Source organism: Typopeltis vanoorti, chromosome 2 (assembly GCF_054136105.1).
Source record: "Typopeltis vanoorti isolate ZY-2024b chromosome 2, IOZ_Tvanoo_1.0, whole genome shotgun sequence".
Taxonomy (NCBI): Eukaryota; Metazoa; Arthropoda; class Arachnida; order Uropygi; family Thelyphonidae; genus Typopeltis; species Typopeltis vanoorti.
In genome coordinates this window covers 145,794,215-145,819,077 of record NC_143550.1, presented here as the reverse complement: position 1 = coordinate 145,819,077, position 24,863 = coordinate 145,794,215, and the positions used below count along the sequence as shown (strand labels likewise).

Sequence of the window (24,863 nt, the reverse complement as noted above, 5' to 3'; positions counted from 1 at the left end):
TTCAGATTTGTTCCAGTAGCTGACTTTTCGCTGTTTGCCCTGGTTCCCTGGTGTAAACAACGGGGTTCTTTTTTTAACTGGCCAACGCCCCAGCCGGTATGAAATTTTGTCATGTTGTACCATCATTTTCTATATTGGTTTAAGCCAATAAGAATACAATTTGGTCAGCTAAATTCCAAATTGCCAGCCCATCCTCATTCGTTCAGTATTCAGGTAGATACCCAACAGGGTGCACCACGAAAAGGTGAGGATTGGACATTAGGTCAGAAGCCCTGATTGAAAGCAGGATAGAAAGATCAGAACTCCATGATGGACACAGGATGTTAAAGAGGCAGTGAACGAAAAGAAGAAAGCATACCTAATCTTTGATTAAGCAATTTATTTCTAACCCAACTCTCATATAAACAAGTTTAAATTTGATTGAACACTGTCTTATACTGCTAGTTTAATGTTTTGGCTAATTTATCTCTTATTCCATATAAATTTATTCAACTGACTTCCCACCATATCAGCTTTGCTTATTCTGTTGTCTATTTCCAAATTTAATTTGCATCTTCACTAAAAACTATCTGAATAGATGAAATATTTTCTTGTTCTACAGGTTCTTCCATTGAAAGAAGACAAAGTTGGTTCCATCAGCAGGAAAGGTCATGGCATTGGTATTTTGGGATGCTAGAGGCATTTTGTTTAATTATCTTGAAAAGGGTAAAACAATAACTGGGGAATATTATACTGATCTTTTAACCAGACTAGACAGAAAAATTCGTGAGACTCGATTTGCAGAAGAAAAAATCATCTTTCATCAGGAGAATCCACCTGCTCACAAAGGTGTTTTGGCAATGGGAAACTTAAGGGATTTGCACTATGAATTGTTGGAACATCCACCCTATTCCCCAGATTTGGCTCCTTCTGATTTCTATCTCTTCCCAAAACTAAAACTCTTCCTCGCTGGTCAGCGTTTTTCTTCGAATCAGTCACCTCTTGATTTGAAGAAAAACGCTGTAGAGTGGTATTTTGCAGATCTTACTGAGAACCACTACAGGGATGGGATAATGGTGCTGGAGCATCACTGGAATAAATGTATTAGGTGAGATTACGTTGAAAAATAAAAATAATTTTGAAATTATAAATTCGTTTTTTCATTGTTAGGCTGAGAACTTTTCAGTCCACCCTCATATTTATTGGTATGAGATGTAATACAGGGAGTCAGGGGAACTAGATCATGATGGGTGGAGTGGTGAGAATCTGTATATAAGAGCAGCTCGGTTATGCAACTATGTTAATGATATGAATATACTTAATCACAGACGTCCTTGCACATACTTATTAAGTACATACTAGGATGTCTGTATAAGTGAAGCATTAGATATGAGCAGAGATCTAAAAGTTGTCCAAATGGATCACAGAAACTGTAGAGGTGAATATGCAAAATTAAGCTTGAAAGTAACTTATTATGTCTGTACACAAATGCAAGGAGTATCAGGATCAAAGAGATTCAGTTTTGTTGCCTTGCTGAATGTGTTGTGGTCTCAGATTAGTGATGTTACTGAGACTGGCTCTCAGAGAGAGATACTAACTGTTATCGAGTGTAAAGGGAGAGATGGAGTGATGTTAGATTATTTGAGTTACTTTCTACCAGTAAAGGTAGAAAGCCATGATTTCAATAATATTAGTTACTAATAATATCTAATATTAGTAATAATTTCCATGTATCAGTGAATTTGAAGCTATCTGGTATGGGATGGAGTCTAACAAAATGATATATATGGATTATGTACTAACCTGGGGAGTGGCTAAGTCAGGGGTCTTCAACGCACAGCCTGTGGGCCACTTGTGGCCCGCCAGCCATTTTAAAAAAATAACTACTTAACATTAAAACATGATTAAATAAAAAATAATTTCAACGAAGCCCGTGGGCCACTAAGCTATACTGCAGGATTTAGAATTGTACAATGCTTTCCAGATTCACAAGAAACGCTGTGCACTTGATACTTTATATAAAATCCTATAAAAATAAATATTAAATAGACATTCTTCTTCAGCCATCTACCAGTGCCAAGCAGTACTTAAGTACTAGTACTAACGACGCAGGTAGATGGCTGAAGCAGTAGTTCATTTGAGTGCGCTGTCTAGTGCCTTCCGGATACATCTTGAAGGTTCTCGATACTTCATTATTTTCATATAAATACAAGAGGATCTTATCCACAGTCAGTCGTGAACAGTGTGATATGTTTGTGTATAAGTGCACGCAGGTTCTTCGTGTCAGCCATAGCCTATTGTGGTTTTATATTGCCAGACTTTTTACATTAGTGCGAGACATGTTCAGTGGATAATAACCATTACATGGCCATTTTGGATCATTTTTTTGGATTCACCTTCCATCACTATGGAGTCTACGAGTAAAAAAGCTCAAATCAAGTGATTCTTGTTGGGTTTTTAATGAAAAGTGGACCAATTTGTACTTTTTTTGTGCCAATTGACGATAAGCCAGTGTGTTTAATTTGTCGTGAGTCGGTGTCAATATCAAAAGAATACAATATAAAACAATACTATGAGACAAAGCATGCATCCAATTTTGATCACCTTCGAGGGTGGCTTCATGTGGACAAAGTGAACCATCTCCAAATTGATTTAAAATGCCAGCAGGGTACGTTTAAAAGGCAGAGGGAAGAAAGCAAAGTGTGCATCAAAGCAAGTTATGTAATAGCTGAAAAAATCGTTAAAAAATCAAAAGCCTTCTTGGATGGCAAGTTTGTGAAAGAGTGTCTCATCACTGCTGGGGATATTCTGTGCCCAAATAATAAGGAAGTGTTTAAAAAACCAAGTTTGTCTGGGGCAGTTGCAGCACGACGTGTTGAAGAACTTGCCAATTGAAGGAACTTTAAAAAAACGGTCATACAAATTTACGTCATATTCACTTGCTTTAGATGAGAGCACAGGTGTGAAGGATATCGCACAACTGGCTATCTTTGTCCGTGGCATTGATCAACAATTCAATGTGACAGAAGAACTGCTAACACTCGTACCTATGAAGGGAACAATGAAAGACACTGATATTCTTGAAGCTGCCAAGAAAACGCTCCAGCGTTTCGACCTCAGCTTAACCAACCTCGAGGGTGTGGTAACTTATGGTGCTCCTGTTATAGTGGGAAAGGACGAAGGGTTTGTTGCGCTGCTAGGGAAAGAACCAGAACTAGAAGGAAAAGATTTCATCCATTACCACTGTTTAATCCACCAGGAGAATTTGTGCATGAAAACTATTGGATTTCAGAATGACATGAAAGTTATTGTGACTGTTGTGAACATTATTAGGGCAAGAGGATTGAATCATCGTTAATTCCAAGAGTACGAAGAGGATCACGGTGATGTGATTTATTATAGTGATATGCATTCGTTGAGCAGAGGGAAGGTTCTTAAGAGTCTTTGACTTAAGGAGCAAAATACAGCAGTTGATGCAAACCAAGGGGAATCTGATTGCGGAATTTAACGATCCAAAGGGGATGACAGACTGCCTTTGTGACCGACATCTCGTTGCATATGAATGACCTAAATACACGGCTACAATCCAAAGATCAACTGTGCTTACTCTGTTTGATCACATTGAAGCTTTTGTGGCCAAGCTCAAACTTGCGAGGCACAACTTGCAAAAAAAGACTTAACTTCTCACTGAGTCCAACTGTTCATCTCTTGATGAATACGCTACAAAATTAGCCGTGTTGTGAAGTGAGTTTGAAGAGAGATTTAATGATTTTCGTAACCAACAGTCTTCTGTAGATTTATTTTCAATGCCATTCAGTGTCATTTGTACTCAGCCGAAATGCCAGGCTCAGTACAAATGGAGCTGTTTGAACTCCAAAATAACTTCTTTGAGAGAAAAATTATTCAATGTACCCTTGCTTACATTTTACAAAGACTACGTTTCTGAGGACACATTCCCTAATCTTTGCCGGCATGCTTTGAAGATGTGCACTTTGTTAGGAAGCACATACTTATGTAAGCAGTTCTTCTCCAGAATGAGGCATATGAAGTCCCAAACAAGAACTCAGATTACGAACCAATATCTTGAAAATACTCTGCGCGTAGTGACTTCCAACATTGATGCCAACATCGACAAGCTGGTTAAGGAAAAGCATTGCCAAGTTGCCCATTGACATTGTAAAAAATGAATGTTTTCTTCATTAAATTATCATTTTTCAAGTATTGATTGTATTTACTTATCATGAATCTGACTCCTACCTACCTCTTAAAGCTGAGTTTGTTTATTTTTATAGGATTTTATGTATCAAATGCACAGCGTTCCTTGTGAATCTGGAAAGCATCTTACAATTCTAAATACCACAGTATAACTTAGTGGCCCACAGACTTCATTGAAATTTTTAATGCTGCCCACACTGTCTGAAAGGTTGAAAACCCCTGGGCTAAGTGTATGGCTGTTCAGTAATGGTTACATGCTGAACTACAATGCAGGAAATTATTACCAACTGAGGAGAATACTAGGATCATCCCCATGGTATCAACTGATATATTGAGAAGTATTAAAAAATACATCAGTGATATAGTATAGTGTCCCTAGAGTTTGAAGAATAAATAGAATGGGAGTGAAATGGATGTTCAATCTTATTTAACAAGAGATTCTTAAGTCAAAGATGATGTGGAATGAATACTGTGTGGACCATTACTTTTCGTTTATGAAAATTTTATAAGGTACATACCAGAAGAGTTACAAGAATTGTATGAAAACTGCAAGCTAAAGAAAAACCTAAAAGAATTCTGTTGTTATGCTGCAAGTAAAAGAAGAATGAATACGATAGAATAACTGCTGAATTACAATAGATGGCATAAATGTGACAGATGCAGAAGAGATTGTTTAACTAATGAAGGCCATTTTCTAAAAGCTGCCAATCTGTTTTATGCAACATTGAGCTCACTACTTCCTCTTCACTAGATGAAGAAATTCAGCTATATGAGGAGGAGATACTAGGGCTGTTGCACAAAATGTACAAGAATTTGGCAATAGGGGCTGAAGGTATATTCACAGGGATGCAAAAAAGAGTTCAGCTGAACTGGTTATTTTGACCATACTATATAATTTGGGCCTAAGAACAGGGAAGATATCACAGGAGTGGAAAGAATGTGTGATAATTTCATTGCATAAAGATGTTACAAAGACCGATGTGACTAACTATTAACTCTAAAGATTGATTTATCAGTATTCCTGGAGTGGTTGTGGTTAAAATTTTGTAAAGTTGGTTAAATGCTGCATACAGAAATAGGTCAACAGATAATCTATACTTTGACAGCATCGGTTCACTAAGGGAAGGTCATGTATGAGTGACTTACTAACATTTTATAATAATGTTTCTGTTGAGTTAGACAAGAGCAATGGATACACCATGATTTTGGACTTGCTAAGTGTTTTGACAAGATGCAGCTTGGAAAACTGTTTATAAGTTGGAGGATTATACTATAGGGGACTAGATTATAAACTATTAGCTTAGATAAGAGGATGGCTAAGTAACAGATATCAAAAAATGTTGTACTCCTGGAATCGGTCCTTGGGCCATTGCTATTCAATCTTTATGTTAATTTGATAATGATGCAAATATAAGCAAAATAATATGGAATGTGACTGACATGCAGTGCTTGCAGAATGATTTAAATAAGCTGGAACTATGGGCATGTGGAAATTTGCTGTCATTCAGTCCAGTATTAGTAAATGTAAAGTTATGCACATTGAGATGATGTATCCAGTTACATATTATACTGGAAAGGGAGAGATTATGCTAGAAGAAACTGATCAGGCTAGGGATCTGCAAATATTGCAAGTATCACTCAAATATTGAAACCTTTTTTGCTCGGTCATAAATTAAAAATACCAAGAAATTATATTCTTGTTTATACACATCCAAAAAGGATGGGTGCCTTGCATTATGAGATACTAAGGCAATTAATGTGGAGCCATTAGCCTCTATATACGAGTAGCCTAGTCATTAAAATACTTCACACATAACTTTGAATACACTTGGATAAAGGATTAAACACGAATATAATTCCTTACCATCTTTAATTTAACCACTCAGAATTTAACTGTTACTTGTCAAGACTCCAACATTATCAGATCTTATATTTCTATCGTCTGAGGCACTTTGTACCATATCAATCCACCTATATCTTGGTCTTCCTCTGGGTTGTTTTCCTGCCAACTTGGCAGAGAACACTTGTTTTGCTAATCTTTCTTCGCCCATTCTATTTAAGTGACCATACCACCTGAGATTAGCTCTGCTAACACATTCCTGGATGCTGACAATGTCAAGTTCTTTCCTAATATCCTCATTTTTAATATGATATTGCCATTGATATCCAAACAACCAGAATATCTTTATCTTCAGTTTTCATGTCATGTTTATTATTTCTAATTTTTTTTACAGTACTCTTTCTTCCATTTCTAAGCTTATTGAGAAGCCTCTAGAACATTTTGCCACATTCCTAATATTTACCTTTTATATTCTTATCAAAGTCTTCTCATGACTTTTGTTTAGCTCCTTTTACACATTGCTTCACTATCTTACATCTTTTTCCTCTATATTCTCTTCGAGCACATGTAGATGTACTTCCTAAGAACTTTCAGAGTGTGTTTTCTTCTTTTTCTTGTTATGAAAGTCACTTTTTTCTTGAATAATGATAATAATTATTATATTGGGTTGGCAAATAAGTTCATTCAGTTTATGCGTTAGTACAAGTTTATGCTGCTTCGCCTGTCGCTATTGTTGCGCTACTGCGCAGCTGAAAGACGACATTTCACATAACCTTGCGGTGAATTTTCATTTGGCCTACTTCAGTTGCATGTGTGTAACATATTTTTAGAAATGGAAGGAAATAGCGTACATTACCGGCATATTTTGATTTTTTTATTTCAAAAAAGGCAAACGAGCTGCAGAGGTCCATAAAAAAAATATGCAACGTATATGGGGATGATGCCTTTATGGTTGCCAAAAGTGGTTTGCCAAATTCCGTTCTGGAGATTTCGACGTCAGTGATGCGCCTCACGTCGGTCACCCGACCGATGTTGATTCGAGTGTTGTGAAGGATATCGTCGACAAAACTCCGTCACAAACAGTGCAGGAGATTGCTGCAGTACTGAACATATCCCATACGAGCATTGAAAACCATTTGCACAAGCTGGGATATGCTTCAAAACTCAATGTTTGGGTGATGCATGAATTGACTGAGACCAGTATGACTGCTTGCGTATCCATCTGTGATTCGCTGTGACGTCGCCAAGAAAACAACCCAGTTTTGAAGCAGATGATTACGGGAGATGAAAAATGGGTCGCGTACGATAATGTGGTACGTAAAAGATCATGGGGGCATGAGCAAACTGCCGCAAACAACCTTGAAAGCGGAATTGAACCCAAAGATCATGCTCTCTGTGTGGTGGGATTATAAAGGTGTTGTCCATTACGAGGTATTACAGTCAGGCAGAACGATTGATTCAACTGGCTATTGCTCACAGTTGACGCGACTGGCCCATGCAATTAGCACAAAACGTCCTGAATTAGCAAATCAGAAAGGAATTGTCTTTCACCACAACAACGCCAGACCCCACACATCATTAACAACCCGGAGTAAATTGTTACGTCTTGGCTGGGATGTTTTGCCACATCCTCTGTATTCACCGGACCTGGCACTTTCTGATTACCACTTGTTCCGATCATTGCAGAATTCTCTGAACAGGAAAACCTTCGCTATTGAGGAGGCTATCAAAAGACACCATCAGTTTTTCGCCAGTTAACCTCAGGAGTTTTATGAACCCGGCATAATGAAGTTGGTGGACAGATGGCAAGAGGTCATTGATTAAGAGGGTCAATATATAACTGACTAGTATGTAGTATATATATATTAAATAAAATGTGTTTCATTCCACTCTGAAAAACCGAACGAACTTATTTGCCAACCCAATACCATTATTCACACAATATCTGTCATACCTATCCTTAAACCTATTCACTGTTGGATCACTCACTCACACCTACCTCTGGCAGTTCATTCCACTCATTCATTACTTGCCAAGCAAAGACTCTAGTCCTCACACTGTTACTAACCACACTTTTACACAACTTCCAGGGCTGACTGCTTGTTCTTCCTCTACTCCTTGTGTATCAAAAAATTTCTTTTGTGTCAACCTGTAGAATCCTTTTACTAACTTAAGTTTCTTTCATGTCCCCTCTTTTCTGCCTATCATCTAAACTCTGCAACCTACAGAGACCTGTCACCAGCTTGGTCACTCATCTCTGAATTCTCTGTCACCTTCTGATCCCAAAGAAACTCAGGTGAACAGTATAATATTTAAATTAATTATTCGTTATAAATTATATTTTTGTTGAATTTTTTATCCAAGTGCATGCGAACAGAGTTTGCATGTAAATTATCTTCTCAACTTCTTGTATATATAGAGGTTAATGATGTGTTAATTGCCTTAGTATCCCATAATGCAAAGTACACACTATTTCACTACTTGTATGTGGGAAATATGACTTCTGTGTTAATTAAACTTTGATATGTCTTCTGGGTCCAGCTCCCACTGATGAGATCTCAGTAAAGGTTGAAACCAGTCTGTGTGGTGGCCCTTCCCTATAATCCATAGCATTATATACAGCATATCTGAAAGGGTATATGTGCTTTGCATTGTGGGATACTAGGATAAATGAATGGGTGTTAGAAAAGATCAGTAGAACTTTAAGGCTCCTTAAGGATATTGACAGAAGAAAGTTAAAATATTTTGGACACATTGGAAGGAGGACTTCTCAGAACAGTAATAGAAGGTAAAGTTCCTGGAAAAAAGAGGAAGGGGTAGACCGTCAATGAGATGGATGGTGTATGTATGTGTATGGAGTGACTGATCTTCAGAGAGTTGAAGCCTTCAGAAAAGCATACAATGGGGGCTTTGGCGAGGCCTAGTGTGGCATATCACCGAGCATGGGAGTGACCACACGACATCTGTGGATGCCCAGTGAATGTATGGATGGATTAGCTCCTATATGCTAGTAATCTAGTCATGAAGATGATTCACAATGCAAACTTTGTTTGCTTACACATGTAAAGGATTAAACAAGAATATAATTTCTTTGCAAGTTTAGTTTAATTGATAACTAGTTGAAACAAAATTTCTTCAATATAATATTTTTATAAGACTATTACACTTTTTTTATATAATCTTTGTCAAGTAGCTTTATTTTATCCTCTTACGTGTTTTGCCAATTTTTCTATTGGCATCCTCAGGGAATACAAACTAGTAAGCTAAAATGAAGGTTACAGACTAGGTTATAAGTGATGGTTCTGATTCATACAAAAAATCGACAACGTGATGACGTCCAATACATCAGTACAATTAAGATTCCTTTTGTCAGCAACCTTTCCAAAAAATTAGCTAACCTTTTAAAACCACTTAAGATCAGAGTGGCATTCAAACCAATCAACACTATTCGGAAATTTTTAAGATCACCAAAAGATCCTCACCCATTCTACAAGTACTCTGGAGTATATAATATACCTTGCTCATGTGGTATTAGTTACGTAGGTCAGACTTCTAGAAGCTTTGAAACGAGAAAGAAAGAACACATGGGATATGTCAGAAATAACAGACAAGACATTTCAGGCCTTTCATGCCACTTTACCTCTACTAACCATCACATTGAGTGGGATAAGAGCCTTATGCCATACATAGAAGATAACTACCATTCAAGAACCTTTAAAGAAGCAGCTACAGTCGCCCGTAAAACTGAAAACCTAAACAAGAATCAAGGTCTAATTTTACCAGAAATTTGGAAAACTTTTATCAGATCATTAAACATCAAAGAAATGAACTTTCATAACAATTACGTCATGAACCATAACGAATAAATCACATTAACGAGACACGCACTTTGTCACGCACAATACCAATTTTTTGTATGAATTAGAACCATCAGTTATAACCTAGTCTGTAACCTTCATTTTAGCTTACTAGTTTGTATTCCCTGAGGATGCCAATAGAAAAATTGGCGAAACACGTAGGAGGATAAAATAAAGCTACTTGACAAAGATTATATAAAAAAAGTGTAATAGTCTTATAAAAATATTATATTGAAGAAATTTTTGGATTGCTGTATACTACTGGTATACAGCAGTTCATTCTAATTCATTAAAACATGTGCATGTTTTAATGAATTAGCAAAATCCAAACCTGATGTAAAATCGTACTTTGTTATATGTTCCACTGTAGATGTTTCGTCATTTGTTGTTGATGCACTGATTCTTTGAATGCTCTTGAAAAAAAAAATATGTAATCTGTGTGGAGGATTTTAGTTTCTCACCTTTCCATTGTTATTCATGTTTAGATATTTTTATTACATATGTTAACTATTATTGCCTGTTTTTTAAGTTTATTTGCATAATTTTCCTGATGATGTGAAACAAACGATTTTCGTGAAACTAGTTGAGAAATTGATTAAATTAATTTCTTATTCTCTCTGATTCTTTAATTGTGGAATAATACTGAAAACATTCCTAATATGTTCTCTCTCCAGAGAAGCCTATGCGACAATGTTCTTACATGCTTTTCTATTTTTGATATTCAAATGCATTCTAATCAAAACTAAATGGTGATCATTTCCTGTATACTCAGGTCCTGAACAAGCAGGAAGATCCTACTATCAACAGTAACATAGTCAATATGGATGCGAGTTTTTAGATGTGTGGGGTATGTTTGATGGCAGAAAAGACTTGTATAAGAAGGATGGCCTACACTTGAATTCATATGGCGTCAGAAGCCTGGAGAAATTACTTCTTGGTATGAGACCTAATGCAGAGAGTCAGGGAAACTAGATTCATCAAGGGAAGAATGGGAAAAATGTGTGTGAAAGTTCAGCTATGGTATGCAAACGTGATAAAGATCTGAATGTCTTCGAACATGGTTATGTATTTGGTGAAGGGGGTGAAAAAATATGCTTTAGGTTTGGACATTTTAAGTATGTCTGGGGAAGGAAAAGAGAAAATTCTAGAACAAGACCAAATAGACTGCATATCTAATTATAAGAATATGCTAGGTGGTAATTTATTATGTCTATATACAAATGCCAGTGTAAACGGTAGTTTAATTTGCCTATATGTAATATCTTTATCTTTACTCTTCTATCTTTATTGTATTCCTAATTCTTTATAGCTTTACTCTAATGCGCTTTTTCTCTTTTAACCTTTTTCACTTGCTCTATTGCATACTATGTTTTTCCATTCTGTATTTACTTGCCGTATGCCTAAGAACACTGAAAATTTATTTGTAAGACTGTGCCATCAGTATATCAAAAATTCGGCATAAGACTAAATAAAACGTCCGATAGATTTCTCTCTATCTTACGAGTGACCCCTCAACAAAGTTTACATAAACAGTTGTGGCTCATAACTAACTAAACTGCGCTTTTATTGCCTTAATTGTTTCCTGCTCGCAAGTCCAATTTATTTAGGAACAGTGCAGTTGTAAAATAAAGGATCAGGCAGCACTCTTTTAACAAATAATTAAAACACGTTTATTTATATTAATATGAAATATACATGAATCAAACGACACAGAGATTGCTTTCTCTACCCATCTAAAAATCTTTAGCATAAAATTAGAACCCTTTCACTTTAATACTAAATAATCTCTTTAACTCAAATACTTATTTACTCTCTGCTTACAAATTCAACTTATTAAACTTCTAGTTTACTCGCAAAGAGGTTAGCTAATTCTGTTAAGTTATTTTTACAGATCTTGTATCAACTTCTAACATGCCAATTGACTCTTTTATGGACACTTCTAATTACTAATAAACTAACTCTTTACAGTCCATATACAATATATCTCCTAGATTATAAGAGAAAATATACAAAACGATATAACTTAGAGGCTCTGTATCACACATTCAGTCAAGAGTCTTTTACTAAAGTCTTTATGGCTTTTCTTTCATCTCAAGTTTCTTTCATTTCCTTCAGCGGTATCACGTCGGGATGTTAGCAGGCTTATGGACTGCAATCTGCAGTACTCGAATAGCACATATAAATGGTTTCAGCATACGGGCAATTCTCCTCTCGATCCTACTTCGGGAATTTCTGTTTCTAACTGCCACCACTTCTGCTACTAATCACCAATGACTGCAACTGCCACCACTTCTGCTACTAATCACCAATGACTGCAACTGCCACTGACTGGCTCTTCTCGGTAACAGTACTTCACCTTTGCTTTTTAGGCACTTAGATCTCTGCTCTCCTCTTTGTAACTGGGATCCTGCCTTTCCTCGTTCTTTGCTGCCACTGCTGATTTGAACTCTGCATATAGTCTCAGCTCGCTTCCGCTCAGGTTCCAACTTCTGATGATTCTCTATTGACTGGAAGCCCCTTATGCTCGGCTCAGTCCCCTTTTATTTTGCGATCTCTGGGCCTTGCACTAAGGGTAGTAACCCGAAGAATTCGGCATGACTCTTTCATCTTCTTTTTAGTTTAACCTGCTCTTTGTTCTCCTCCGTGCAATCTTTTGATCGTATTTTGCCGGGCTTGGAAACTTGTCTCTAAAACTAGCGGACCTCTTTGATACTTTGCTTCTCCTTTTGGGTCGCGGAAACTTCTCTAAACCTAGCGACACTCTTGGATACTAACTTTAAAGGTGTTAGCGCAGAGCTTGTAAGCAACTCCTATATACAAAACTAGTAAACAACTTGCCTGCGCTCTTTATACAAAGTTCCCCGATGGCAAAGCATTGCCTTTGTTTTTGACGTTAAAACAGTAAATACATTCACTTCCCACAAGGTTAACTACATCAATATTTTGCAAAATATACATAGAAACAAACAAGATTATTTACAGTTCTCATGGGACTTGACCTATGTATAAAAAATCGATGTAAAGCGCTTAGATATTTTTTAAGCTACATCGAGTTTTTACACCAGGAGCATTAAAAACAAAGGGATTGAGTTCATTGCTTTGTTGAATACGATGTGGCCTAAGATTGTTGTCATTAGTGAAACCTGGCTATTAGAATCAAATATGGTAAGTGGGATCAAGTGTAATGGGTATACTATTTTTAGGAATGACAGAAGAGGTAGGAGGGGAGGGTGCTACTAATTACTAATGATATCAGGTAACTTAAGTCCAGTTAGGATAGAAACACGAGAAAACAGTGGTAGTAATATTGTCCTATGTAGCAGTGAGTTTGAGTCTATCTAGTGTAAAGTGGAGGTTAACAGAATGAAATGTATATTGGGGTGTTGCTACAGACCTTGTGGCTCAGTTGAGGGGATGAAGAAATACATTGCCAATTTAGCCTTATGGGTAACCATTTTATAACCAAAATGTTATAAAATGAGAATATCATGAAGAATATTAAAATTAGAAAAATTAAATGTCAGAGAGAGAGAGAGAGAGTTGTTGGAAGATCAGCAGAACAAAGAGGACCTGATAAAAGAATTAGTGCACTTCACAGGGTAAAACCAGAGATCAGATGATGGCAGAAATGTCAAGCAACTGACAGAGCTAACCAGATAAAGAACAAGAGGTATGAGATAAGAAAGGGGAGTGTATGGCAAAGCAAGAAAAAGAGTAAGGAGAAATTTTAATGGTGATTAAAAGATGGGTAAAAAAAATATTATCTAAGGAAAGATACGGAAGAAGGGAAAAAAATGAAGAGTGAAAAAGTAAAGACTGTGAGTCTGCTACTACATTATGATAGAGGCGAGTTGAGCAGAAGGGCAATGATTGCAAATGAATCAATGTGTAGGTTGTGCAGGATTTGAAGTTTGCAGATCTGTGAACTGAATTCGATATATGGAAAGATGGGCATAATGCTGATGGAATGTACTTAAATGGATTTGGTGTTAGGTATCTCGAGAAAGCTTTGTTTACTGAGAGTTGGAAGTACAAAGTCAGGAAAACTAGAGCTACTGGAGGAAGGGGGCAGATATGAGTGAGTATGCAGGCACCCATAAGGCAAATGAGTGTGAGAATAAACAGGTGCGAAATCTAATCACTCAAGTGATAAAACTAAATGGGATAGTCGATACTAGGTGTAAAGCTACTTGTGGGCTGAGGAATAACCATGCAGTTTATTTATACTACTGCTGGCACTGTTTGGAACCTTGTCAAAAGTTATATTTGTACGATGTAAGGACACATAAAAATCATAGGCAGATAAAAGTTATAAAAGGTACTGGTGTAGTTATAGAAATAAAATGTGAGGATTATGGTATTTTTAAAGAGGACAGAGGAAGAATACTGCAGATGAACTGCAGCCAAAAAGAGTAGGTCATTATGAAGATAGTGAAAGCAGTTCATTTGAGCCTATTTTATTTGACAAAGGTCAACAGGCCAAAATATACAGTTGGTTGCTGCTATAAGCCAGGTGGGGGGGGGGGGGTAGAAGGGTGTAGAAGAAGTGGAAGACAAAGATTGATTATTATATAATGGAGATTTCAACTTATAATGATTATGACAGGCTTAGGAGGTGACGTGAACAATACCATGGCATAAAAATATGCAAATCTGCAAGGGAAAGATGGTAGCAGTGCCTATGGGATAGTCAAAAGAGGGAGGAGGGTCTAAAGGAAGCAATATCAGAAACCAAGGTCAGGAGGATAAGGGAAAGATGGTAGCAGTGTCTATGGGATAGTCAAAAGAGGGAGGAGGGTCTAAAGGAAGCAATATCAGAAACCAAGGTCAGGAGGATAAATCATGTAGAAGTTAGATAGCAGTATCATTAAGAAAGCTGGGGGAAAAAAAATAAAACACACACACAGGGTGTCCACACTGGATCTCCCTAGTTTTAAATGTGTTATTTCCACAACTTAAGTGTACCATGGTGTCGAAATTGAACAAATGAAAAGGAACACTCACCAAGAAATCATTTTTTTTTTTTTTTTACAAATAGTCATACAAAAAAATCAGTTCTTTCTTTCCTCTGCAAAACTTTCACTTTTCATATTGCTATAAAAATACATTTCAAATACAAGTTGCAAGATCCTACCAAATGATCTCTCTCTCTCTTCCTTCCAATCTATGACCCTATTTCTTCTTCTTCTTCGTCTATGATCTCTTATGCTTTTAAGCGTCGAGATTTTGCCAAAGAGATTTCCATGCCGTCCTGTCCAAGGTTTGTTGTTTTGCTTCTTTCTAGTTAATTCCCTTCTTTTCCAATTTTTCTTTAATTTCCTTTTGCCAACCCTTCCTGGATCTGCCTATGTTTCTTTTTCCTATTTTCTGGCTTTCGTATACAGTTTTTGCTATTCTTCCTTCTTCCATTCGATTGAGATGTCCAAACCATCTCATTTGGGCTTGTGTTATGAATTGATTCAGAGGTGCAACTTGAAGGCCGTCTCTTATGGTTTGATTTCTTATTCGGTCTAGTCTTGTTTTTTGTGCCACTTTCCTGAGATATTTCATTTCAATTGTTTGTAGTTTATTTGTGTTTCCTGTCACCAAGACTCACAACTGTATGTTAATGTTGGTAGAAACACTGAACGGTACACTGCCATTTTGGTATTTTGGGTGACTTCTTTCTTATCTAGGAGTGGGCCTTTCATTGCATAGAATAGCTTTGTTCCCCCTCTTATCCTATTGTTAATTTCTGTGTCTAGTCTACCATCTTCTTGTATATATGATCCCAAGTATTTAAAGGAGTGGACTTGTTCCAGTTGGTGATTCTCTATTTTTATTGTGTGTTTTTGTTGGTTTCTAGATATGATCATTGTTTTAGTTTTATTTATATTTATGGTCATATTCCTTTTCTTTGTTTCTTCATGCCAAATGTTGATATTGTACTGCAAATCTTCAGCTGTATTTGCTAGAATCACTACATCATCTGCAAAAGCCATATGTGAAATCCTGGTTTCTTTCAGTTTCCTGTATCCTAAGTGGAACGTTTTTGTTTGGCATGCCTTTAAAATTTCATCCATTACTACGATGAAGAGAAGAGGGCTGAGGATACAGCCTTGCCTCACTCCTACATTTGTTTCAAATTCTTTTGATCTATTATTACAGGTTCTTACATAATTTCTATTACTTTTGTAGAGGCTTTGTATGGCTGCTATTAAGTTATCTTGTATCTTGTTTTTCTTTAATGTTTGCCATATTAAGTGTCTGGGAACTCGGTCAAAGGCCTTTTCAAAATCTATAAAACACGAATGTGTTTTATAGATTTTGAAAAGTTCTTTGACCGAGTTCTTTTCCATATTCCAATATTTTCTCTGATATTTGTCTAAGACTGAAGATAAGATCCTGTGTGCTTCTATTTTTTCAAAAGCCATATTGCATTTCATCCAGCATGTCCTCTATTTGATTCCTAAGCCTCACTTCTAAAATGCGGGTATATAATTTTCCTGGAACGCTTAAAAGCGAAATTCCTCTATGGTTTTCACATTTGCGGTTGTCTCCTTTCTTAAATGTAGGGATTATTATAGCTACTTCCCAGTCTTTGGGAATAATTTTCTTTTTCCATACAACATTGAATAGGTGTAAAAGGAATTTTATGGCTTTCGTTCCTAAATTCTTTACCATTTCTGGTGTTATTTGGTCATGGCCTGCTGATTTGCCCAGTTTTATTTTATTTATTGCTGCTAACAGTTCATTTGCATGAATTTCTTCACTCTGATCTTCTATTTTGCTTGTGTCTTGCTCTTAGGGTTCTATTTTTTCCATGTCCTGCATCTTCCAGTAATTCTTGAAAGTACTGTTTCCATCTTTCCATGATGTCTTCAGAATTCGTGAGTAACTTTCCATCCTTATTTTTGATAAACTTTATGGGGCATTCTTTCTCTGACCTTATTCTTCTTAAAACATTATAGAAGAGTTTTTGGTTTCCTTTAAAATTTTGTTCTAAAGTATGTCCGAAGTCTTCCCAGCATTTTCTTTTCTCTGCTTTCACTAAGGTTTGTTTTTGATAAACTTTATGGGGCATTCTTTCTCTGACCTCATTCTTCTTAAAACATTATAGAAGGGTTTTTGGTTTCCTTTAAAATTTTGTTCTAAAGTATGTCCGAAGTCTTCCCAGCATTTTCTTTTCTCTGCTTTCACTAAGGTTTTAACTTTATTTCTTTGGTTGTTGTATAGTTCTCTATCAACCTGCAGCTTCGATGTTATATATCTCTTCCATAATTACTTTTTCTTTTTAATTTCTTCTTTTAGTTCTTCAGTCCACCAGGGTGTTTTATGTTTCTTCTGTTTATTATTTAATGATACACCACAAATTTCTTTGCTTGTTTCTAGAAGAAGTGTTTTGAACCTGTACCATAGGTTTTCTACATCTTGGTCTTCATATATCTCTCTTTCTACTTCTTTCATCTTCTCTTCTATTTTACTTTTATACTCAATGGCTGTTTCTTCTTTCTTTAGTTTGTAGTTCTTTATCTTAACATTTATTTCCTTGCTACTTTTTCTACATTTTTCAACTTTTATTTTATTGTTTCCAATACTAATAAGTAGTGGTCACTGCCAATTTCAGGACCTCTGTAGACTCTTGCATTTTTTGTATACTTCCAGTACGATCTGCTTATGATGGCGTAGTCGATTATAGATTTTTCATTTCTATTGGGCTCTTCCCTGGTAAACTTATGGATTTCTTTATGCTTGAACATGGTATTCGCTATCACTAAATTATTTGTGAGGTAAAGATTTATTATTCTTTCTCCATTATTATTCCGGGTTATTTCTCCTTGTGATCCCAACACTTTATTCGTTTCTTCATCTACTTGATTCCCTACCCAGCCATTAAGGTCTCCTAGTAGTATGATATGCCCTTGAACTTCTTTAATTGCTTTTTGTAAGAGTTTGAAGAATTCATCTTTAATTTCTTTATTGGCATTATCGTTTGGGCCATATGCAACAATTACAGTGAATACTTGGTTGTCTGATTTAAAATCTATAGTGATTGTCAACAACCTTTCGTTTATTAGTTGCCATTTAGTAATATATTCTTTGAGATCTGGTTTAATTATGCAAGCTACCCCTTGTTTTCCCCATTCTCTTGGGTTTACCCCTGAATAGAAAAGTATATACCCATCTTTCATTTTCTGGCAACCTTGACCTTTCTTTTTTGTTTCTGTGACTGCTAGCAAATCCAATCTTGATTTTTTAAATTCATCAATTAATTCGTTTTCTTTTCCATGTAGACTTTTAATGTTCCATGCTCCATATCTCATGTACCTTTTTCCACGCTTTGTCGTTAACCATTTAGGCAGTTCGGCTATCTCTTTGTTATTTCTTTTAATGAGTGAAATTTTAAGGTGTGCAGGGGATTAGCCTTCAGCACCCGAGTCTGGTGGTGGGGCTGCCACCTTCGAGGCCCCCAGACCGGCCTATGAGGGAAGTGCTATCCTGTTGGTCTGCGGGAGGTATTTTATTTCCCTCCTACCCTTCATAGTAACCTATGACAAGCATTCCCCGATCCACCACCAGGGGACGCGCCCGATGGGGGTTACAGGTGTCCCCACACGGGGACCCTATTTGAAACCCCATAATAATTACTTGACCTGTACTCATGCTAATTTGTCAATGCCTTTTAGATCTTTTCTTGCATGCCTCTCCCCCCCTCTCCATGCCTATAGCAGTAACCAGTTGTATATATTGTGCTTTTGAGCCTCTATCTCACACCAGATTGCCTTAAATAAAGATCATACATTGATCATATTTTTTATATATATATATATATATATAGGAGATTCTCTGTCATCATTGTCATCATCGTCGTCATCATCATCAGTATTAAATCATCAAGAACATGAAGAGGCAATGTTCAGAATAGCAGAAGATATCTCCGAGTATGAAGAAGATTACTTAGATTTGACCTTACATGAAGAAGAAGATTTTCTTAATGAATACCTTTCGCTTTTAAATTCTTCAAGTGATTAGAGGTAAGAGATTTTAATTGGTTTGAAAGTAATACTTTTTTTTATTTATGTGAATAATATTGAGTACTGAAATCATTTCTTAACCAATTATGTAAGTGTGTTTATATGAGTATTGAAGCAGCACTATATTTCAAAGAAATCTAAATTGTACATGTGCTCTCCTTGAACCCTGATCACACTTTCAATGATTCTAGACACTTCCCACCACCACTCCATGGTAATATGAGTCAAGTATTTTGGATCATTCTTCCTTTTATATAACATTCCATCATTGTACCATTGTCAGATGCACTGATTTGGCTCCACATTTGATATTCCATTTCATCCCCAAAGTATTCTTGTCGGGTTTAACTCATTGCTCTCTGCAAGCCAGTTAAGGTTTTTTTTTTTGGTATCCTGTAAAATCAGCCAGAGAACATAATTAAGAACCATAATATACTTTTCTAAGGAAAAAGAGTTCCAGACCATTGTATCTCTGCCAGCAGGCTTTACGGTTATGATGATGCTCTCGGGCGAGTGCACCCATTCTTGTCCATTCAGTTGAAATGGGTACAACATGATTCATCACTCATTATGTACTTGCACTGTTGAATGGACCAGTTAAGACATTCTTACACTAGTGTACTTTGCTGTTGATTCTTCTTCTTCTTCGGTACTACAGCCAAATGTAGGCCTTGGCCTCCCTTTGAGTTTCATAACTCACTGCTAGGTGGGGTCGTTATTCCCATGCTCAACCATGTGTAATTGCCTGTGAAGCGTTCTGTTCTTAAGACCGGTTTACCTGCTTTGCGGGAGGAAAAACCCTGCAGTCCACACCCAAGACCGGCTAACTTGACTATGTCTCAGAAAGATCCTTAGCTCCTCACATCAGCAACGAGAATCGAACACAGGACACTCCTTTCTCAGGCATGTAGTTGCGGAGCACGTATCCACGCGGATCTCTTTACTGTTGATTACTGTGATTAATGTTTGTCTTATATGCAGCTACCCATCCATAGAAACTGCTATGTAGTTCATTATATTGTGTCCTATTACTAACTTGAATCTGTGTAGCCTCTTTCCACATCATTGGACTGCAAAGATTTCTATGCTATTCTTAGTTTCCTGGGTTTCCTCTGTACATTTGTGTGTGTGTTTCTTAGTTGAGGTGGTACATTTCTATCTGCTGATAATATTGCCTACAATTGATTGTGGATAATAGGGTCTTTTACTTGTGTTGTGAATGATATGCCATGACATGGGATCATATGACACACTCAAAATTCTCTATGTACCAAACAGCAGCATATAGATATATATTTGATTCTAGGGATGTATTTGTTTTCCTTCTATAGCAGTCCAGACAATGCATGATGACAAGAATATACACATCAGTTTGCTTCATTCTAAAATAGGAGGTATTCCAATACTTATTTTCCTATAATATATATGCTATATATAATACACACACACAACCACCTTTTTAGGTAGTAATCCGATCAAATTAATCAAACTGCTATTAATATTTAATCAGAAATGAAAATTATAAATAATCTATTCTTCATTTGTTGAAGGGGGAAAAAAAAGTACTGCATTTCAGAAGAAAACATATATCAGTGCACAGTTCCACCATCATCTTTGTCAGAAAAATGGGGCTGTTAAAATCTTAATACATTATTTACAGCCCATTGCTCTCTGGATGCCTTACTGCATCAAGAGTTTTAGCATGTTCATGACAAGCACATGCTAATATGTTAATACAACATATTAGCATGTACTTGTCCATAGGTTTGAAGCTACAAATTGTTTCATGCTTTTTGTTTGCATATTGAATGATAAACATAAACCATTACTGAAGCTGGTACAGGTCAATCGTTGTTCAGTAGTTATGCATGTAAAAATTTTTTTCAAAGAAATTTATATAGAATCAATAAAATGTAACAAATAAGACATGTAAATTTCTGTGAAATCTGTTGATTTCTAGATTTTAAATAAATTTCTCTACAACAGGGGTTCTCAACCTTTTCCAGTGGCATACCACTATATTTAATTCAGGATATTAGATTTACTAGTAAGCAAATTTATTCTGAAAAAGCATGATTTGTTAGTCCCAGAGGCAAAATAAGCATTTCTCTACAATGCTAGTGATTTATTTAGTATTTATTACTTTCTTCAGATATTTATTGGAGAAACAGATACTCTTTGAATCTATTCAATGGATTGTTCTGTAAAATGTGCAGTTTTTAAAAATTAAAATAATAACAAATTTTGACAAACACATATTCCTGATAATGGTACTCCAGTTGTCAAATAAACTTACAATCAGTACAAGCTATAAATTTAACATTTTTAATTACAGAACTCACATTCTTGTTTCAGTGTGAAGGTTGTGCTTATTTAGCTAAACACAACTTCTTAATGTCTGGTTTCAATGAGTCTTAAATTGGGTTCAACATTCAGCTTATTCCTGTACTTGTTTTTGATATAAATGAGAGAAAATCCACATGTGCTTAAGGGTCAAAGCTGTATAACTGAGAGGAAACTTCCACATAGCCTTTAAAGGAATGCGGAGAACCGACCAGGGCTTCTGACCTAATGTCCAGTCCTCACCTTCTTGTGGTGCACCTTGTTAGGTATCTATCTGGATACTGAACGAACGAGGATGAGCTGGCAATTTGGGATTTAGCCGACCAAATTGTATTTTTATTGGCTAAAACCAAAATACAAAATGATGGTACAACTTGACAGAATTTCATGCCGGATGGGGCATTTCCCTGTTAAACAAGATCCCCCACTGTTTTCGCCAGGGAACCAGTGCAAACAGTGAAAAGTCAGCTACTGGAACAAATTGGAAAGCATGCCCCAACTCAACATTACCACAGAGTTAAAGATCAGTGCTATTGTAAAAATATTCAGAATTTTTAATGTATTAATTATGCTTGTTAGTTTTGTTTTCATACACGCAGTGTCTGCACTTGTGATGTGCTCGTTATGAAAATGTTATATTAGAAGTAGCATGTAAAGAAGTAAAAATATTGATGTACTTACTAAACTGAATATTTGTGTTACTTATAAGAAAGTTTGTTGTGGTTTAAAAATGTTGAATTTTGTGTTTTGTGAAAGACTTTCTCTTAGCTCTAATGGATACAGCGAGCCAGCCATTTTATTGCGGTGCATAGTTTCTAACTTTTGTGGAGTGCGCATGCTCCTGGAGAGGATTTGATGTGCGATTGACAGCTGACAAGGAAAGCGTTGCGTATCCAAGTAACAGTTGTAAACAAGAGAGCGTTCGGAAGTTCTTAGAACACTGGCCGGTAAATATTCAAGTTGGAAGGAACTTGATTTTTTTTGTGTATGGCAGTCGGAAGAAATTTTATAAGGTATTCCGAAAAAGGAATAGTGGAAATAATAGGTTTCAAGGAGGAATAAATAATGAATAAAAGGGAATCTTGAAACTAAGTTTTTTTAAAGTGGAAAAGGTTAAGACTGTCATTTAGTATTGTGAATGAAAGAAGAACTTGTTGCTTACATTCTAAAGTGAATGTTTTTCTTAGAGAAAATATTGATAAGGAAGTTCTATATGTATTAAGGATGCCTGAAAGTGAATGTTTAGAAAATATATTGATTAAGAAGATTTATAGGTATTAAGGATGCCTGATCTGATGAGTATTGCTACTAAAAGGAAACAAGATTTAGTCTAGAAGACTTTTATGTGTGTTACATTGATTGATGAAAAGGATCCTGAAAATGAAGTATAGAGCTGTATAACTTCTGGAAGAGCCTTAACAGAAAGAGAAAAAAGACTATGAACATTTTTTTGTGATTGTGAAAGAAAAAGTGTTTAGTCTTAAGAGTAAGTTTATATTTTAAATAAGGCCTTGGACCCATATAATCTGTAGTTATAGTTATGTATTATTGCTAGAAGTGTATATATATATTGTTTTAGTTTTATTAAATGTGTTTATTTTATACTTGGTTTTGAGTCAATGATTAGTTGGATTCTGAAAGAGAGAGTTAAAGTCATTGCACCAATTGGAGTGAACTTTTGTGCAATACAATAACATATAGGGACACTCGGAGTCAAAATAAAAATAATTGTTAGTAAAAGAGATTTATATAATAAATCACCTCATAAGTATATAGTATAATTATTAACAAAGGCACAGCCGGTAGACTAAATAGTTAATATAATATATATATATATATATATATATAAAAAGAGGGAATATAAAGATTATAATATATAAAGTATAAAAAAATAACACTATCAACATAAGAAGCTTGAATGGCAAAGAAATAGAGCTCGCTAAGGAATTAGATAAGTACCAGTTCAACATGATAGGGGGTGACTGAAACAAAACAAGACAAAAACTGGTGAGATCTTTCGGAGCAATAGATACAAAATGTTATACTCAGGCAATGACAATCAAGGAAAAGAAGGAATAGCCATAGTATTCAACACTAAATACAAGGCTAATCTTCTTGAATGGCAGACAGTCAGTCTCAAGTAGAGTGATGTGGGCAAATATCACAATGGGGAACTGGACTGTGCGATTTATTTATGCCTATGATCCCATAGAAGGTTCTACTAAGGTAGAAGTGGCGGAATTTTTTCAGGCTTTAGAGAAAGCAACTGACACAATGAAAAAGGAAAAGTTTGTCCTTGTTGGGGATCTAAATAGCAGAGTAGGAAATAATTGTCAGACATACAAAAATATATTGGGAAAATTTGGATAAAAGAGCAAGGCTAATAATAATGGCAAGTGCCTGTTGAATTTCTGCTCAGGACATGGACTGGTTATTACTAACACCATGTTCCAACATAAAAATGTGCACAAATTCACATGGAGAGAAGAAGCAAGGAATAAGAAAAGTCTCATTGACTATGTTATTGTTGATAGTGATGTTTTCTCCCTGGTTCAGGACACCAGAGTGTATAGAAAATTTGAAATTGGAAGTGATCACTATTTAGCCTTGAGCAGGATAAAATTGAATTTCATTTTGAAAAGATGAACATTTGTGAAAGTTTTAAAGTGAGTTAAAGTTGAGCAGCTCTCAGATGTAGACTAAAATACACAAAGATTATTGAAGAAAAAATGAAAGAGTTTGAGAACAGGATCCAAACCTTGGAGATTCAGTGGCAATTGTGGTGACGCCTTGAAGAAAACCAGATGCCTGGTTTTCTTCAAGGCGTCACCACACACCTCTCTGGCTGATTGATTCAGCCAGAGAGGCATGTGGTGAGGTTGTCTGCAAGGATAGAAAAATCAGAACTCCATGGTGAACACAGGAAGTTAAAGAGGCAGTGAAGGAAATGAAGAAAGCATATTAAAAGTTTCTGGCAAATAAGTTGGCTTATGCTCTTAGAGAATATAGAGACAAATATAAAAAAAAAAGCTAAATACTGTGTAAAACTAGCTAAACAAAAGTCATGGGAAGACTTTGGTAAGAACATAGAAAATAAATATCAAGAAGGTGGCAAGACATTCTGGCGGTTGTTGAAGAAGCTCAGAAATGGAGGAAAGAGTGTTGTAAAAGGAATTAGAAGATGATAAAGTGACATGAAAACTGAAGAAAAAGATATCCTTGAAGTATAGAGTAACTACTTCAAAAAATTGCTAAATGAAATAAGCAGTGATAGCACAGTTGTAAAAGACACTCATCAGGCATACAGTCAGAATACATATCCATACTTGAAGTAGAAAAAGCCATCAAAGGCTTGAAATGTGGAAAGGCAGCTGGAGTAGATGATATTCGACCAGGAATGCTGACGTATGGCGGTATAAACGTCTTACAGTGGCTGCATTGCACTTCATAGTTTAAAAGGCCTGGACAGAGGACGAATTCCTGATGATTAGAGTAGAGCTCTCATAGTACCCATATATAAAAAGGGAAATAAAACTGAATGTGAGAAATTACAGAGGTATTTCTCTAATGAGTGTTCCTGGTAAAATTTATGGAAATATACTTGAGAAACAGTTG

The 24,863-nt window shown here is 36.0% G+C and overlaps 1 protein-coding gene across 2 annotated transcripts in view; it reads left to right on the top strand.

The window, feature by feature from the left end:
• Positions 1–24,863, top strand: part of LOC150109502 (NEDD8 ultimate buster 1-like) — a 261,500-nt gene that overhangs the window by 217,611 nt on the left and 19,026 nt on the right. For both annotated transcript variants that reach the window (XM_090408663.1, XM_090408656.1), the window contains exon 17: positions 18,710–18,905. In XM_090408663.1, the coding sequence (XP_090264789.1) occupies positions 18,710–18,903 (194 nt within the window). In that variant the 3' untranslated portion in view covers positions 18,904–18,905. The remainder of the gene's footprint in view (positions 1–18,709; positions 18,906–24,863) is intronic.